At 38.5% G+C, this 19,034-nt stretch overlaps 2 protein-coding genes across 3 annotated transcripts; one reads left to right on the top strand and one right to left on the bottom strand.

Moving 5' to 3' along the window:
* The first annotated feature begins 3,548 nt into the window (after window positions 1-3,548).
* Window positions 3,549-12,007, top strand: si:dkey-9i23.6 (uncharacterized). Of its 2 annotated transcripts, none has more exons than XM_056241315.1 (7): window positions 3,549-3,752; window positions 3,972-4,925; window positions 5,088-5,158; window positions 10,169-10,667; window positions 10,810-10,891; window positions 10,997-11,182; window positions 11,338-12,007. In XM_056241315.1, exons 1-6 carry the CDS (start codon window positions 3,732-3,734, stop codon window positions 11,140-11,142), a joined length of 1,773 nt encoding a protein of 590 aa, XP_056097290.1. In that variant the 5' UTR covers window positions 3,549-3,731; the 3' UTR covers window positions 11,143-11,182; window positions 11,338-12,007. The 2 variants fall into 2 exon arrangements, with proteins under 2 accessions (XP_056097290.1, XP_056097289.1); XM_056241314.1 differs by having other exon boundaries at window positions 11,335-12,007.
* A 34-nt stretch (window positions 12,008-12,041) lies between these two features.
* LOC130076277 (lectin-like) lies at window positions 12,042-14,670 on the bottom strand. Its single transcript, XM_056241302.1, has 5 exons — window positions 14,661-14,670; window positions 12,988-13,130; window positions 12,686-12,826; window positions 12,386-12,500; window positions 12,042-12,217 (listed from the first exon to the last, which is right to left on the bottom strand). Exons 1-5 carry the CDS (start codon window positions 14,668-14,670, stop codon window positions 12,123-12,125), a joined length of 504 nt encoding a protein of 167 aa, XP_056097277.1. The 3' UTR covers window positions 12,042-12,122.
* Window positions 14,671-19,034: the final 4,364 nt, after the last annotated feature.

Here is a 19,034-nt window from a genome sequence, read left to right as displayed (position 1 = left end):
GGCTCAACAGGTAGAGATCTATAGATAAACTCATCTTTCAGGCATTTGACCGACCGGGTTGACAATTTAGCGTGAGAAACCGGGGGTGTGGCGTGTGAGCGTGTGAAACCAATCAAATGCGGGTGTCTCACGGCCAATGCGTGAGAGTTGGCAGCTCTGTAATGTTGATCCTCGTTCTGCCTTTAACGCGATCACTTTCTCTTTTTGCTTTGCTCCGATAAAACCTTTGCTTTCTTGTTTTTCTGTGCTGCTTCGGCCATGACTATAACATTTGGCTCGCAAGTCCGATTTTAAGGAAGTGGGGGTGGTGGTGGAAGTGACGTATATGCCGTAAAGCAGTCGAATTTTGTAGTTCTCTTTGTTCGCCGGTTACTACCCGAAACCCGAAGTTTAAAAGTACGATTAAAAACGCTACAGACCCCGTCAGGCTATGGCAGACGTGTCATTCAACCTATTGTAAGTCGATGTACCATCACAAGAGACTTGGAAATATATTATGAAGGCTGAAAAGTTACCTGTTGTTACTTTAAATATGTGATTGGACCAGCCCAGTGTCAATCAAGAAAATAACCAATGGGCCGCTGATCTACGCGTTTCATCATGCGCCGGTCTGTGAGAAAAAGAAAAACCTACGCTGACTTTTTTATCCAATGCATTACACCGGCACAAAGATCCCAGAGCCGCCAATTAAACAAAACTAAACGCAATGGGCCGCCGATGTACGAGTTTTATGGGCCGTTCAGACAAAAAAAAAAAAAAATTAAGTAGGCCTATGAGATGTATCGGCCCACAAAGCACGTCGGCCCACCGGGCAAATGCCCGGTTTGCCTGATGGCCAGTCCAGCCCTGCCTCTCTGACCTCTCTGTTGGTGCCCATACCCACCTCTCTGACCTCTCTGTTGGTGCCCATACCCACCTCTCTGACCTCTCTGTTGGTGCCCATGCCCACCTCTCTGACCTCTCTGTTGGTGCCCATGCCCACCTCTCTGACCTCTCTGTTGGTGCCCATGCCCACCTCTCTGACCTCTCTGTTGGTGCCCATGCCCACCTCTCTGACCTCTCTGTTGGTACCCATACCCACCTCTCTGACCTCTCTGTTGGTGCCCATGCCCACCTCTCTGACCTCTCTGTTGGTGCCCATGCCCACCTCTCTGACCTCTCTGTTGGTACCCATACCCACCTCTCTGACCTCTCTGTTGGTGCCCATGCCCACCTCTCTGACCTCTCTGTTGGTACCCATACCCAACTCTCTGACCTCTCTGTTGGTACCCATACCCAACTCTCTGACCTCTCTGTTGGTGCCCATGCCCAACTCTCTGACCTCTCTGTTGGTACCCATACCCAACTCTCTGACCTCTCTGTTGGTACCCATACCCAACTCTCTGACCTCTCTGTTGGTACCCATACCCACCTCTCTGACAGATCCCTTGTCCACGAGCTCTTCCTATTCCTTGCTCTCTATCCTGCTCCATGTTGAAAGAAATTGCCAGTGTTTACACCCCCACTTTTATATATAGTTACCAATTGTGGTTACCACTATGTGAAATCAATTAGCAATAACGAGTATTCATCATGTGTCGTTACACATAATTTATATGTTCGTACAAACACACATTTTATTACTGTAGTTCTCAAAATCCATAGAAATAAAAATCTATAGGTTACCAAACGGTTCAGCGATTAACCATTAAGATCAGTTGGATTAAGTGTTGCTCAAATGTATTTATGCAAATCAGATGAGAAGCATATCAAAAGTATTTTGAGCATTGCATTGTGAAAAACAATTACTTCATATGAAAGGTATTTATTTGATGACACACTGATTAGGTGTGGTGAAAAAGTGAATGTGTAACTTTGTGCGTTGTTAATCAATTGAACATGATTACATGTTTGAAAAAACAGACCTGCTTTGAGTTTTGGGTAACACTTTACTTGAAGGGGTGTGCATAAGACTAACATGACACCTTCATAATCATGACATGACACATGTTATGAATATGAAGGAAGTTTTATGCATGTTTGTGACAACTGTCATTAAGTGTCATTCGCTCTATTATGACATTTTTAATGCAAATATGACATTGTTTGAGATGTCTTTGTCATGACACCTTGACATAAACCAATACATCATAACCTGTCAGTGTCTTTGTCATGACAACTTGACATTACTAAGACAACACAACCTGTCATAAACACGACATAGCAGATTAATTATCAAACTTAAGAAACCACTTAGCTTTATTGGTTAACATTACATTAAACTGTCAGGTGGTTGGTTTTGACATTGGCTGTCATGAAGCCATTATAACTGTTTAATGACAAATTCAATTTGTACCACTGTAGTTGAGGTCACGAAAAATATTCATGACACAGTTATAATGGCCTTATGACAGCCAATGTCAAAACCAACCACATGACAGTTTAACTTAATTTAATGTCAAGTTGTCATGACAAAGACACTGACAGGTTATGATGTTATGGTTTATGTCAAGGTGTCATAACAAAGACATCTTAAACAATGTCATATTTGCATTCAAAATGTCATTATTGAGCGAAAGACACTTAATGACAGTTGTCATAAACATGCATAAACCCTACTTCATATTCATGACATATGTCATGTCATGGTTATGAAGGTGTCATGTCAGTCTTATGTACACCCCTTCAAGTAAAGTGTTACCGAGTTTTGTACTAACAGTTGTGAGGTTTTACCACATACTTGCGATAATAGTAAAGCGAATAAAAAAAAACCTTTAATATTGACAAACTCATAAATATCTTAATGGAGTTGAAATGTACAAAAATACAAAATATTTTTTAAATCCTTATAAATCATGACAGAAGTCATGAGAACTTTGAATATTGTTGTGGACAATGGGGGACCATGGTGTCAAAAAGGTTGAGAACCACTGCAGTTTACTGTTGTGTATGCAGTAAGCATGTGTTTTCACTGGTGTTGGTGTGTGTATGAGCACATATCTATGTGTGGAAGTCATGAATTAGGGAGATCATTTACAATCAAGTATGTAGTTCAAAGATGAAGTGGAAAGTCCTGGAAGGAATTTCTCAGATCACTAGACTTTCCTGTTTGTCAAGTTTGTCTGACCAATGTGCTTCCTAGCTGGCAAGATCCTCCTCCAAAGACAGAAAGATTCTTTAACATTTCCAGTAAGGATTTCTTTCTTGAAAAAATCTTTAAATGTTTCCTGCTTACATGTAGTCCAGTAAAGACTAGAGATATGTTTGATTGTGAAAAATAACAACATCAAGTCTCACTCTGTAAGTTAATCTTAATATTTTACAGTTTCCTTCCTCAACGTGTTACATTTGCACATTTTGAAATATAAATGATATATTATTGCATAGTCAAAATAAAAAAAAACATTTAACAATTTGTCTCAATAGTAAACTGCACATTATGAAATATAAATTATCTACAGTCAAAATAAAAACATTTAGCCTATATGCTATGGGGAAATGGATTGTGAGACAAGATTTGGAGAACAGGTTTTGGCAGTACAGAAATGCTAGACTATAAAAGGAAATTCAAAGACAGAGAGAAGGCAGTGACTCAGAGGGAAGCACAGAAACAAGGTGCTCCACACAGGTTGCACAACTGTTTTGTAAGAGCTTTAGACTCTGGATTAAAGAAAAGAGAAAATAAGTTTTAACACACTTCAAAATTATTAAGCAATGCAGGATATGTAAAGGATAACCGAAAATGAGAGACTATGGAGGAACCAACAGCAAAGGTAGGAAAAGATTGTTAAAGACAAGATAAGATTTGAAAAAACGCATTTAAGTTCTTAAAGAGCGCAAAATGATCACATATGATGTAAGGTTTGTATAATATATTAGAGTAAATTATGCTCTGTCGCTATTGTACAATCTTATAAAGTATAATAGTAAAGAAATAGTGCTTCAAAAGGTAAATAGTCACATAAAATCATTCGTTTTCTTTTTTCATGCAGATTGATGTGACGGATGGTCATCAGAATGACATCCCATTGCTGCAGTCTATGCTGCTGAAACTTATGAGTCCAAAAAATCGTGTTGACCGTCCAAATACAAGTACTTTTAAATCAGATGCATATCCAGATACAACCAGTGTGTTTAACCGATCTCTGGAGTCTGAAGAACGTATAGCAAATGAAGACAGGAATGATTTGGATACCACAGTCAGATCTGATGGTGATGAGAAACAACCAACAAGTAGTCCTAAAACAGAAGATGGAAATGAAGGGGTTGAAGAGTTCAGAGGGCCTCCAGATGAGTTTCATGAATGTGAGAGAAAGAGTTTTCCTCCTATCTCTTTATCCATACAAACACAGGCAGCAGAATCAAGTCAGGGGCCAAAAGAAGGTGAATTGTTGGAGGACAACAACAAAGAGCCAAGCGTGGAGGAGCACATGGCTGGAGCTGCATCACTGCTTAACAATCCGTCTCAACAATCATCTGCATACATGTCTCTCCTCTCGATGTCCTCAGAGAGATGTTGTGACACTGCACAGATGGAGTTTAAGCATGAACAACTAGATGAGGCTTGTGGTGGTCCCTCAAAAGCAGTTGGTTTGGACACAAGCAGTGTTCTAACCTATCAAACTGCTGTGAACGTTACAAGCAGGACAGCAAGATCCGCTTCAGATCCAGTACCCCAGAAGCGTAGGGAGGAGAGAACCCTCTCAGCTCCAAGTATGTCAAACCTCCAGGAATATGAAAACATGGTAGATACAATGAAAAGGTTCAGCAAAACTGCTACGATTTTGGAACAGGAGAACTCACTTGTCAAAATGCAAAAGAAGGGAGTGAAAAACAAGATGAAGAATCTTACTCATAAATTGATGGAAAAGTTGAGAGAAAAACATGATTGTGAGCACGCCGACATCAAGAGCATCCAAGACAGTGGGGAAGAAGAGGCACAATGTGTATGTTTACATTATCATACTTCTATTCTCATACATCTTAAAGTATGACAGATCTTTAATTTCAATGAATTTTGGAACTGATAATTAACTTTTTTGTTTTAACTATTTAACTCTTCCCTCTGCTCTTTTTTCAAACTTAAATCGCAATGAATCACCATGCAGCTAAATTCCATGGAGGTTGAGGTTCCACCACCACTTCCACCAAAAAAGGGGAAATATGTTTTCTTAAACAGGTGGGATATGCTACACATATTTACCAGTGTTATTTTTATATTGTTTATATACTATTATTGTATTTATTCATATTTTGTGAATTCAGTTTTATTGATATTTAAGTTTTAATTTTAATCTTAATTTTTTTTTTATCTTAAAGGGATAGTTTACCCAAAAATGAAAATTCTGTTATTAATTACTCATGTCGTTCCAAACCCATAAGACTTTCGGTCATCTTCGGAACACAAATGAAGATCTTTTGTTCTGTACTCTCTATTGACAGCCTACACAACAATCACTTTGACGAGACTCAATCGCTTTATATGATGAACAGATTTTATTTAGGCTTTTCTTCACTTTTCTTTCAATAAATATTGATCAGCGACCATAAACAGAAGCTTAACCGAAACTGATTGACGTGCGAGAACAAACCTCATTGGTTCTTGCAGAAGCTCAAACGTACTGCGTAACATGAGAATGAACCTCATTGGTTCTTGCAGAAGCTCAAACGTACTGCGTAACACGAGAATGAACCTCATTGGTTCTCGCAGAAGCTCAAACGTACTGCGTAACATGAGAATTAACCTCATTGTTTCCCGCAGAAGCTCAAAAGTACTGCGTAACATGAGAATGAACCTCATTGGTTCTCGCAGAAGCTCAAACGTACTGCGTAACATGAGAATGAACCTCATTGGTTCTTGCAGAAGTTCAAACGTGCTGCGTAACACGAGAATGAACCTCATTGGTTCTCGCAGAAGCTCAAACGTACTGCGTAACATGAGAATGAACCTCATTGGTTCTTGCAGAAGCTCAAACGTGCTGCGTAACATGAGAATGAACCTCATTGGTTCTTGCAGAAGTTCAAACGTGCTGCGTTACATGAGAATGAACCTCATTGGTTCTTGCGGAAGCTCAAACGTGCTGTTTAACACGAGAATGAACCTCATTGGTTCTTGCGGAAGCTCAAACGTGCTGGGTAACACGAGAATGAACCTCATTGGTTCTTGCAGAAGTTCAAACGTGCTGCGTAACATGAGAATGAACCTCATTGGTTCTCGCAGAAGCTCAAACGTACTGCGTAACATGAGAATGAACCTCATTGGTTCTCGCAGAAGCTCAAACGTACTGCGTAACATGAGAATGAACCTCATTGGTTCTTGCAGAAGTTCAAACGTACTGCGTAACATGAGAATGAACCTCATTGGTTCTCGCAGAAGCTCAAACGTACTGCGTAACACGAGAATGAACCTCATTGGTTCTCGCAGAAGCTCAAACGTACTGCGTAACATGAGAATGAACCTCATTGGTTCTCGCAGAAGCTCAAACGTACTGCGTAACACGAGAATGAACCTCATTGGTTCTTGCAGAAGCTCAAACGTACTGCGTAACATGAGAATGAACCTCATTGGTTCTTGCATAAGTTCAAACGTACTGCGTAACATGAGAATTAACCTCATTGGTTCTTGCAGAAGCTCAAACGTACTGCGTAACATGAGAATTAACCTCATTGGTTCTTGCATAAGTTCAAACGTGCTGGGTAACACGAGAATGAACCTCATTGGTTCTCGCAGAAGCTCAAACGTACTGCGTAATAAGAGAATGAACCTCATTTGTTCTTGCAGAAGCTCAAACGTACTGCGTAACATGAGAATTAACCTCATTGGTTCTTGCATAAGTTCAAACGTGCTGGGTAACACGAGAATGAACCTCATTGGTTCTCGCAGAAGCTCAAACGTACTGCGTAACATGAGAATGAACCTCATTGGTTCTTGCAGAAGTTCAAACGTACTGCGTAACATGAGAATGAACCTCATTGGTTCTTGCATAAGTTCAAACGTGCTGGGTAACACGAGAATGAACCTCATTGGTTCTCGCAGAAGCTCAAACGTACTGCGTAATAAGAGAATGAACCTCATTTGTTCTTGCAGAAGCTCAAACGTACTGCGTAACATGAGAATGAACCTCATTGGTTCTTGCATAAGTTCAAACGTGCTGGGTAACACGAGAATGAACCTCATTGGTTCTCGCAGAAGCTCAAACGTACTGCGTACCATGAGAATGAACCTCATTGGTTCTTGCAGAAGCTCAAACGTGCTGCGTAACACGAGAATGAACCTCATTGGTTCTTGCAGAAGCTCAAACGTGCTGGGTAACACGAGAATGAACCTCATTGGTTCTTGCATAAGTTCAAACGTGCTGGGTAACACGAGAATGAACCTCATTGGTTCTCGCAGAAGCTCAAACGTACTGCGTACCATGAGAATGAACCTCATTGGTTCTTGCAGAAGCTCAAACGTGCTGCGTAACACGAGAATGAACCTCATTGGTTCTTGCAGAAGCTCAAACGTGCTGGGTAACACGAGAATGAACCTCATTGGTTCTCGCAGAAGCTCAAACGTACTGCGTAACATGAGAATGAACCTCATTGGTTCTCGCAGAAGCTCAAACGTACTGCGTAACATGAGAATGAACCTCATTGGTTCTCGCAGAAGCTCAAACGTACTGCTTAACGCGAGAATGAACCTCATTGGTTCTTGCGTCTCTCAAACGAGTTGCGTAACATGAGAATGAACATGCTTGAGCTTCCGTTACCAGATCTGATGTGTGAGTTGATGAATGTTTATATGCGAATAAAAGCCTAAATTCAATCTGTTCATCATAAAGTAAAAGTCTTTTCTGAAAATTTGGACTAAACCCCTCAATTCATATGGATTTTATTTATTTTACGATCTCTTTATGAACTTTTTGAAGTGTTAAATTGTCAGTTGTGTAGCTGTCAACGGAGGGCCAGAAATCTCTCAGATTTAATCAAAAAGATCTTCATTTGTGTTCCAAAGATGAACGAAAGTCTTACGGGTTTGGAACGACATAAGGGAAAATAATGACAGAATTTTCATTTTTGGGTGAACCCTTTAAATGATTCATGTGGGACCGATGTACATGATTAAATCGTGTAAATCCAACACACCTTTTTTCAGTGCAAGGGTCTCAATCTCAGTTCGGGCCACTGTCCTGCAGAGTTGAGCTCGAACCCTATTAAACACACCTGAACCAGGTAATCAAGGACTTTAGGATTACTAGAAACGTCCAGCTATTTTGGAGCTAAACTCTGCATGACAGTGGCCCTCCAGGAGCTGAGTTTGACACATGATATAGACCAGTGGTTCTCAACTCAGTTTAGCACCTTGATCAAACTCACCTGCCTGTATCTTTCTAGTAACCCTGAAAACTTTGATTAGCTTGGTCAGGTGTTTTTGATTATAGTTTAACTAAAGGTGCGTTCAGTTCAGGCCATGTCGTAATAACTTAAATTAGGCCTACATGATTTCAACTTGTAAAAAGTGTTCATGTCCTTATAGAGCTCAGAATTAGCCTACTGCTTGTAAGATGGGAATTGTTTGAGAGCTCCTACTTATACCACGTGACCCCTGCATATTAATGTAGGCATTGATAGGGGTGCCATAGAAATGCATAATTCCCAGTCCAGAATATAACGTTGCATGTTGTCATCTTGAGACTAAGGTAATTACGACATGGAGTGAATGCTGCATAAACTCTGAAGGAAAGTGGACCTCAAGGGCCAGAGTTGAGAACCCCACTTGTTTAAATGTTATATGCACATTCCTTTTATTTTTTTCAATCGAAACTCTTTTTTTCTTTTCTTTTTTTTTAAAGCACTTCCTTATTTGTAGCATTATGAAGTCCACCTATTTATAACTTATTTCTAGTTCTGTGACATTCCTTTTATGTGAAGTGATGGAACAAATCAAACACAAACATGCCTATCTTGTAATATAGATCTGCTACGGCTGCCCCTTAAAAACTGCTGAATGACTAAGTCCACATAAACAAATGTGTGTGCACATCTCAATCAGCTCCCTATAGTCCAGTAATAATCAGGGAACTGTTCAGGGAGTCTGCCATTTTAATGCTGTCTGTCTCAATAGCAAATTTCTTCCAGTGCACTCCCTTAAATGTTCGCTCCCTTAAAAGTCCCAATATGCACAGTGAAAACCAGGGAGCATCGATGCTTAACGGAAGTTCTGAAGCACAAAACATTAATCACACGGGTGAGCCAACTCACTACACATAATGGCACGCGATAGATGCTTTTTAAGAACCATTAGTTAATTATATTTCAGCATAAACATACAGGTAATGAACAAAATAGCTAACATTTATAAATTATTTATGGCTGAAATGCTGCACTTGCACTTATATGTAACAAGCAAAGATTTTATAATAATACTTTACATTAAAAAATAATTTCATATAGATATCAGTTCTGCAGTTGTTCATAAATACCAGTAGTGATGTTGTACAATGAGGACGTTGTCATGTCACCGGAAATAGAGTTATCAGTGTCCCAATGTGTAGTGAGCCAGGGTCCTTAGTTACTGTCCTTACCAGTGCCCGAATTCATGTTCACAATATACTGATTCACAAACTACGAGGTTGGGGAGCTGATTGAGACGCATCCCAACTCTACACATTTTCAAACTCTTCCTAAACAAACACGCCTGATTCAACTCATCAGCTCATTAGAAGAGACTCCAAGACCTGAAATAAATTGGTCAGATTAGGGAGACCTAAGGGAGATCCAAAATATGTACTATTGTCGTTCCTACATGGCAACTAGAGGTCATTAGAGTAGACTGTATGCTTAATATGTGCTGACTGTATACTTTGTAACTGACTATATACTTTGCAAGTACATGTCAACTTATTCTACTAATCTTAACCCTAACCCTTATGTAAAAGTCTACTAATACTAATGAGAGTTCACATGGTTTTGCAAATGAATGTGAGTTAGTTGACATGTAGTTGAAAAGTTACTTAGTTAACAGAATGTCTAAAGTGGACTATCAAAATAAAGTGTAACCCAACAAAGGTTTGAATCTATGGTAACACTTTACAATGAGGTCCCATTTGTTAATGTTAAAGCATTAACTAACATGCAATGAACAATATATTTGTTGCATTAATCTTTGTTAACTTTAGTTGCTAATATATCTTGTCTTTCTGAGCAGAACATTTACCTTAAAGGACTTCAAACTCAATCTTGAACCGATCAACTTAATGGAGGAGATATTCACAGGAAAAGAATGGCTCAATTACCTGCCCAGCAAAACCAGTCCAGCAGAGAAAGACACTAGTGATCAACCAATGACCAATGATGTTCTCCAAACAGAAAAAGATACTCAGCTCAATATTCCACAGCAGACACCGCAGCAGGACCAATCAGAGGACATAAAGAACAGCCAAGATGATGTTAGTGACGTTCAACGGGACAATGTTGCAAAAGTAAACAGTGACTTGCATTTAAGACAGGATGCAAATACTTTTGCTATTCCTAAGGCACTGCTAACAACTCCAATAAAACTAATGGCATCTGGGATAGACTGTAAGTCAAAGAAATCAGATGACATCTATGATTGTTTGCACATGTATATTATACCCAAAAATTATGTACCATTAATGAAAAGAAAGTCATCGGATGCTCCGCCGATGGACTTTTCAGCAGTCAAGGTGGGGAATACTTCTGTATTTTTGTCGTTAAAGTTACTAGGTTATGTTAATATGTGAGAGACTGTTAATTATTTTACCTTGATTTTAACTGTAACTTGATATAAAGTGGAATAAATGACAAATACGATTTTTTCTCTCTCAGTCATTTGAATTGCTGGACAACTCTGCTCTCAAAAGTCGAATTCGTCTCAGCAAAAAGAGACCCCACAAACCACCCAAAAAAGGTGAGAAAACGCTCTGGGGGGGTTGGGTGGAGTGAATGTACTAAATGAGAGAAATGAACATGTGCAAACCTCTGACAGATTTGTTGCTTTCGTTTTTTCTCTCAGTAAAAGAAGAAAAGTCAAACGCCAAATTCTACGAGATTCCCGAAAACATCCTGAATGAATCCCCTGTCCGTGCATCTTTACCATTTAACAGCATCCCCTTTTCCAAGTCTCCTCCTCATTCACCACTGTTTCTAGATCACACCTGACCAATCACTCCATGACTGCTCTATCATCTGCAGTTGTCAGGTCAATAAAATCACATACAGTAGACAATAATCTATAAAAACCACAGCAAAGCACAAATAGAGAAAGATCATTTTGTACTAAAACAATTCCATTATTTAATCAAGTAATGTGATCATTGTATTAATGTTATTTCTGATTATCTACTTTCTCAGCAGATTAAAGGATACCTTGACTGTAAAGACTGGAAAATTCAAATTGAAGTTCAAGGACATTTATTGGTGGAAAAAGTGTTTTACTGAAAAACTACTGAAATGACAGAGTTTGGATTACACCGATTTAAGATGTTACAGTGGATAATGGTGATCACGTCCTATTTTACTGTTTGCTAGGACCTTTTTTTATGCACCCTAACAATTATTTTTATAACAAATGTCATAAATATGATGATTTATCATGTTAATATAGGCAAAATGGAATTTTGTGTTATTGAAGTTAATAATACACCTGTTCATTCATAACTGCTGATGAACTGTAAAGCACAGTAAATCAGTCTTTTTCCATATTATAATGTGAAGTGATTTATTATGTGAAATATCATGTCATTTTAGATTTTGTGTGTGCGTCCTTTGCTTCCTTTTCGATTTCGCTCATGAACTGTAAATCAACAAGCTATTAATTATTGTTTTTTCCCTTCCACCCCTTTCCCTTTTATACTACTTCCTGAATTCAGTTTTGTGCTTAATGTGAGAATTATGTGAGAAACCTAATGAAATTCTGCAGTATTTAAAACCTGGCTAAAAGTGATGACTTTGAAGTATTCAAGTATTCTTAATTAGTGGTTCTTAATCAGACAAACACTAAATGAATAAAATCAAGTGCTTGTTATGATTGCAAAAGTTTTTTATTATCATTTTGAGAATTTTTTTTATTTTTTTGATGCAGAGAAAATCATTTTATTCAGAACGTTTTATGGGATGATACTCGGATAAAACTGCTCCATCTACTCCTGGTCTACTTTCAGCATGTCTTGTCGTTTGAAGGCGCAGATGTAGTTTTTCTTGACACTACAAGAGTCGTCGTTCCACTTGCCAACCTCTGAAAATGTGAGGGAAAGTGAAATACTTCATCTATCATTGTGTTTTACCAAACATCCTATTGTCCTCACAGCATCAATATCACTATAATTTAGCCAAACATCAAGTTAAAATTTAATGTGATTATCCTATAACCCATCATAGGATTCCTCTGTCTTTCCATCCTTACCTTTCCAGTTCATCTCCACGCATTCCTCCGTACTGGTGTACATGTGGTTGGGTTCACCACGTGTCCAAATTTGATAATTCCAGAAGGAACCATCAAGCCAAAAAAATTTACCAGACTGAAAAAGTGAGAAAGAAGTTAAAAAAAAAGACAAAGAAAAACTGAAAAGTCAGAGGGTGTTTGTTTGTGTAGTGAGAATGAGAAACTAGTAGATGCATGTCAATGAAAAACAGACAATAACAACTCAATCATTTCTCTTTGCTCTCCCAATTTGTGAACCTCTTCAGACTTCTGTCTGTTTACCTTGAAGAATTCAAAGCCTCCGAGCCAGAAGCGCAGGTTTCTTGGGTTACATTTTTTCACAAGGCAGAGCAAGTAATTATTATCCTCTTTACTATGCACTGACACCTGATGTGCACCAGGGGCTTTGGACCTACACTTGAACTGAGTATGAAACAAGAACATTTAATGACTACAAAACATTGATTTTTTTTTATGAGGCAGGTAATAATTTGGAGATGAATACAATAGATTTTTTTTGATGTAACAATATAACAATTTATATATATATATATAAAAACAACAACATCAACAGTGCTACCTACCTCCGCTTCAGTGAAGTTAGCACGGCTGTAGAAGTATTTGACACAGTATTTGCCCACTTTGAACCAATCGGTGAAGCCATACACATCACAGGCTTTAGGCATACTGCACCACGAACTGACATTAGTATGGTCAACATCAAAACCTAAATGACAGTCACACACATGACTATTACTTTGAGCTTTATGGCATTTTAAAAACATGATAGGTTGGTAGTTTTTCTTTGTCTGTTTTAAGGATAAACTTGTAATATATATCACTCTGTTGTTAATACATCTGTTAATATAGGCTAGCTAGGCCTACTAATGCTGTCGATAGCTACTCAAAACAGGTCATATCAGTGAGCATAGAAAATACTTTATAAACAATAAACAGAAAAATATGTAGTGGTCACATGTTTTTGTTAAACAATATCTGCCTTACAGTCAATGACTGACTAACAAAAAGGAGTTATTAAAAGGGTGGCGCGGGAAGGCTATATGGCTAGGCAGTCAGCTGATTTTAATGCAAAACCCCACTGACCCCATTGCAAAAGTATCCAGCTTATGCGGTATCCACATAAGTAAATAATTGAACACAAAATATTAATTTGACATATTTTATTACCTCACGATGACTCACAATACCTGCTTGAGCGGTCTGTTCAGTAGTATGTTATCAGTTGTAGAGGTTGTTATAATTTAATAACATAGCCTACCACTAGATGGCGTGATTGAAGAATCAGAATTGAGGAGCCGTGTAAAATTATAAATGAATACTTGGTTCTGCAGTGCACTAAGCATGGACAAGATTGCGAAAGTCTTGCCAGTGGCAAGTAAATGTAAAGCAGACAATGAGTTTACAACGTCATTGAAGTATTTGTTCAGTTATTTAACTGAATCGTCAAAACTGAATTTAGCTGAATTATAAAACTTAATTAGGCTACTACAGCTGCTTTACAGCAGAATTTGAAATGATCTCATATTTTATTAAGTTTGCATCATTAATTCTGTTTGTTATTGTGAATCTAATTTAAAGCTATAGCCTATAAAGCGCAATAAAATTAAAGTTTAAAAGGTAGGCCTACACTATGTAACTTTTTTGATTAAAACAATTTAAACAATGAGTCAATCCATCATCAATCATTCTTCAAAAATGTGTTTCCCTTTCGATTGGGAACTAGTCCCAGGCCTATTCATTTGTAATTGTTCAAAAGCACTCATTGTAAAATTACAAGAAAGTCTCAAAATGAATCAAATGAGATCGACTCAGAAATTACGTTAATGAATGCACGCGTGTCACCTGATCCACAATGCACGTATTTGTTGCATGCACGAATTATTATACACTAATACAAAAATAAAACATTTGTATTCACAAAAAACTGTCTCTATTTGTACAAATTGCAAATTCATTTAAATCTTCATTTAAAAATGTTGCACACGTTGAGGATAGTAAAACATATCTGCAACATTTATCAAGTTCATAATTGTGCATGCATATGTTAATCATTTTGAGACTAAATTTATTCCATATGAGACTATCTTAATGTGGGTGCATGAATGTGGAGGGTTTGTACATATTTTTAAGGGGGGCCGGCAGAACACATGTTGGAACAACTGCATTAAGGAATGGTGGTGGAATTTGGAAATTTCAACATTAATATATTATTGAATGAATTAAACATTAGGCCTACCTCTCTCCATCGTTAAGAAGTTACCACCTCCAAAAAGAAGAAGCATCAACAGAATGCTAATAAATCCTGATTTCCACTGCAAAAAAAAAAAAAACATAATAAGGGAAATGAGCGTAACCATAACTTTTTTGATATGTATATATATATATATATCTTACCCCAAGGGTCTATCATTTTATATTTTTACTTCAAAATAAAAACTGAATAAATAAAATAAAAGCACACACAAATCCAAAAACATTGTTGTGTCCACAAATCCCTCATTAACAAATGGACAAAAAAACTTTTATATTCAACATAATGTTATAGGTCACTATTTTCCAGGGACACAAAATTAGATCAGTTAACCTCAAAACTGTTTTTCACAAATGTCGATATTCAGATAAAAAATAGCGTAGCCATTCATCAAAAGTGCTGAGATGATGGTCAGGGGAAAAAATAAGGTGGTGGGAGGGTGTAATCTTTCACCACGGTTTACTGTATGTATGTAGCCTATATATATATATATATTGTCATGTATTTGTCTCGTTTTGTGTGCTAACACATGGCCGGTTGGTTTGGGCTATGTGTTTGCATTGTCTTATGTTTTACCTCGTTAGTTAATGTTGTAGCGTCACCTGAATGTGATCATGTCTCCTTACCACGCCCATTGTTCTCTCGTTATTGATGTTCATCAGTGTCACCTGTACCTCTGTGATTATGTGTTCTATGTAAGCTCCCGATGTTTGTTCCTCAGTGCTTGTTCGTCTTGTTAACATTTAGCTCTGTGAGTATTGTGATCTCTCTGTGAATGTTCCAGTTCCGTTTTATTGTCAAGTTATTGTTTGTTTGTCCCATCGTGGGTCTTTGTTTCTGGTTATAAATAAACCGTGTTTTGTGAAAGTTACTGTCTGTGCTTGGGTTCTATTTAGCGTAATGTGATATATATATATATATATATATACAGTATATATTGGATACAAAGTGTCATTACTTACCATTGTTGTTCTTGCACTTTTGTCTTCTATCCTCACAGTAATCGTTGCCTCACCTTGTTTTATATTGTTCCATTCATTTTCACAACTCCTCCCCTTCTCAATCTTAACATCTTCAGTTTTTTATTCTTCATCACACAAGAAAGTGTTTCACACATCTATAGTGCCTGGATTATTAATCAATTTACAGCATTGCTACAAAGGTAACATACTTCCATTAAATCTAAATGTTAAACTTGATAATAGTATTGTCTACAATGTAAGCTATAATAATTCACTTAAAACTAGTCAAATCAAGAGATGCAGAACTAAAAGGCTGTTAGGGCATTTTTCATACTAATTTTTCACAGCTCTTTTACCTGTATTTTGATTTGTGCGTTGCGTTGTGTTCTTTAGGGTTAAAGTATAATGTCTGTGAACTTAACAGATCAATCTCTGCATCCACATTTCAATGGATAAACAAATAGTGCAATGACTGAGAAGATAACATAAGTGTCCAAATGGGTTCAAACATGATTACTCGTATTATTTCCTCAAGACTTGATATCGTGCAAGCTTCTCATTGCAATCTGGGTCATAATGTATTTTTGAATTTAATAAAGGTTTAAACTAAACAAGACATATAACGTCTTGGTTACACATGTAACCCTCGTTCCCTGAAGGTATTATGTAAGATGTCGTCTTATGAATTGAGATCTCGCCTGAGAGCCCAATCACCTTCGAGTGTAAACCAAACGAGCCATTGCACATTACAGGTTTGCACATTGCAGTGCGGGTATAAATACGGAAGCGGATGCAATGCACATTCAGGTTTTTGCTGAGGAGCCGAGCCGGTGACCCGGCCGCCCAACAGTGGTACAGTAATTGTGATGGCGGGACGTAACGTCTCCGTTCCCTCCTTCAGGGAACGAAGGTTACGTAACCGAGGCATTCCCTATCAGTCAGTCACGTTCGACGTTATGTCAGATGTGATCTGACGAATTGGGATCCCTATCCAAGTCCCAGTATTGGTGCACCTTCCAGCGCTCCACGAAAGCCACCTGATCCCCTCGCACTTCTGGGGCGGAAGATGGGACAGGGCTTTACGCAGAGAAAGTTAATCACTGCTGTTCCGCATGACCTGTTAGATTATTGGATAACACTGGGAAAGCATGCATTTTCCAGGCAGAAAGGAAAGCTACGGAATCCACATCTTGCCCGTAGAGAGCCATAATGTGGAAATTAGACATATGGACAGGCCATTAGGGCAGTGCAACATATGGATTGTCTCTGAGGTAGCTCCGGCCTAGTTTGGGAGGAGTGAAGAACGGAAAAGACACAGGCTCGCCGAGAGGGGAGCCGTACCATGGAAGAAAACACATATTGGATCACTGTAGGGATCACAACATATGGGACATAACCTAGCACAGGGGTCAACCATTGGGTGTACTTACGAGTGTTAGGCCTGGCGTCGGACTCTCCGCCACATCTGACTGCCAAGAGTGGTGGAGGAACTCAAAAGGGTTCGCCAGATGGGGAACTCAACCGAAGAGCAAGATAAGCTCACGTTTCCGGTCAATAGGAGGGGAATGGCGCAGCAAGTGAGACACCCAGCGGGTCCCCGACGTTCACTGGCTACTTGGGGCGAGTGCACGGGAGGACACTGGCTCTACACGAAGACTATAACATCTGGCAAACGTGTTGGGTGTCGCTCAGCCCGCAGCTCTACCCTCATGCATTATGAGTGCTTTTGCCTTGTAGACTTTCAGAGGCAGCACTGTAAGCCCAGCAGCCTTCAGACACCCCGGCAGAGTAATGTATCTAAAACTGTGTAACTGTGATCTAAGTTGGATTGTCTTGTATAAATAATAAAACTGCTAGATCTTGTAGTTATGGATTCAGTTGTGATCTCTTAGTGTCAACCTCCACTTAAAGGGATACTCCACTTTTTTTGGAAATAGGCTCATTTTACAACTCCCCCAGAGTTAAACTGTTGAGTTTTACCGTTTTTGAATCCATTCAGCCGATCTCCGGTTCTGGCGGTACCACTTTTAGCATAGCTTAGCATACATCATTGAAGTGGACAAGACCATTAGCATTTCTAAAAAAAAAAATGACCAAAGAGTTTCGATATTTTTCCTATTTAAAACTTGACTCTTCTGTAGTTACATCGTGGACTAAGACCGACGGAAAATGTAAAGTTGCGATTTTCTAGGCTGATATGGCTAGGAACTATACTCTCATTCCTGCGTAATAATCAAGAAACTTCACTGCCGTACCATGAGAGCAGCAGGCGTAATGATATGACGCAGCGCCTGAAAATAAACCACCTTCCTTCAACACAACGGAACTATTTTCAGGCGCTGCGTCATATCATTACGCCTGCTGCACTCATGGTACGGCAGTAAAGTTTCTTGATTATTACGCAGGAATGAGAGTATAGTTCCTAGCCAAATCAGCCTAGAAAATCGCAACTTTACATTTTCCGTCGGTCTTAGTGCACGATGTAACTACAGAAGAGTCAAGTTTTAAATAGGAAAAATATCGAAACTCTTTGGTCATTTTTTTTTTTAGAAATGCTAATGGTCTTGTCCACTTCAATGATGTATGTTAAGCTATGCTAAAAGTGGTACCGCCAGAACCGGAGATCGGCTGAATGGATTCAAAAACGGTAAAACTCAACAGTTTAACTCTGGGGGAGTTGTAAAATGAGCCTATTTCCAAAAAAAGTGGAGTATCCCTTTAAAGCTGCCAGCCAAAGTTGCTGCACCTCACAGTCTGAATGCTTCATAGATTTTGTCTCTTTTTGCATTTTTACTAATCAGATAGCTACACAAATATGTTTTCTTGTCATTATGGGGTATTACCCAGCAAAAAAACAAAACAAAAAACAGCTGAAACCCCCCCCCCCCCAGCATAAACCAGTATGATTCCCATGTCCACCATTTTTTCAGCCTTATAACATACCTTATACTTTTGACCAGTGAGGCTGGATTTGTTCAGCAGGGTAAGCAGATGTATGTGTAAATTTCAGCATAAGGCAGCAACATAACAAAATGTTTAAAAAAATTAAGGGGACTGAATACATTCTGAATGCACTGTATGAGAGTCATTTAAGCAATCCGATCGATTATCATGTATAAATTGTATATAAGCCATAAGAGACATTTAGCATAACTAAACTAGTTCACTGCATCCTAATTACTTAAGACTCAAATTTCACGTCAGGCAGAGAGAAAATGGCCAGTGTATAACTTGTATCCATGTTTTTAAAAAAAACCTTAGGCCCATACCTAACACCCTGCCAAAAATCAAAAACTTTTCCAGAAGTGCCCAATCTTCATGAATTTTCACGTATTCCTTCCCAGCTAAAATGTTTTCTTTTAACTTAATTTTTAACATAAAATTGTTTCATTTTTCA

Source organism: Rhinichthys klamathensis, unplaced genomic scaffold (assembly GCF_029890125.1).
Source record: "Rhinichthys klamathensis goyatoka isolate OS25496 unplaced genomic scaffold, OSU_Roscu_1.1 h1tg000636l_1, whole genome shotgun sequence".
NCBI classification, from domain to species: Eukaryota; Metazoa; Chordata; class Actinopteri; order Cypriniformes; family Leuciscidae; genus Rhinichthys; species Rhinichthys klamathensis.
This window is presented reverse-complemented; position numbering and strand designations above follow the sequence as displayed.

Bases quoted from the DNA above. Each gene is read 5' to 3' on its own strand.
- si:dkey-9i23.6 (XM_056241315.1), top strand. From the start codon at position 3,732: ATGGAGGAACCAACAGCAAAG. The intron at 5,159-10,168 runs GTGGGATATGCT...CTTTCTGAGCAG, and splicing joins AAATATGTTTTCTTAAACAG to AACATTTACCTTAAAGGACT. The intron at 10,668-10,809 runs GTGGGGAATACT...TTTCTCTCTCAG, and splicing joins TGGACTTTTCAGCAGTCAAG to TCATTTGAATTGCTGGACAA.
- LOC130076277 (XM_056241302.1), bottom strand. The intron at 12,827-12,987 runs GTAGGTAGCACT...TTTCATACTCAG, and splicing joins CTAACTTCACTGAAGCGGAG to TTCAAGTGTAGGTCCAAAGC. The intron at 12,218-12,385 runs GTAAGGATGGAA...TCACATTTTCAG, and splicing joins CGTGGAGATGAACTGGAAAG to AGGTTGGCAAGTGGAACGAC.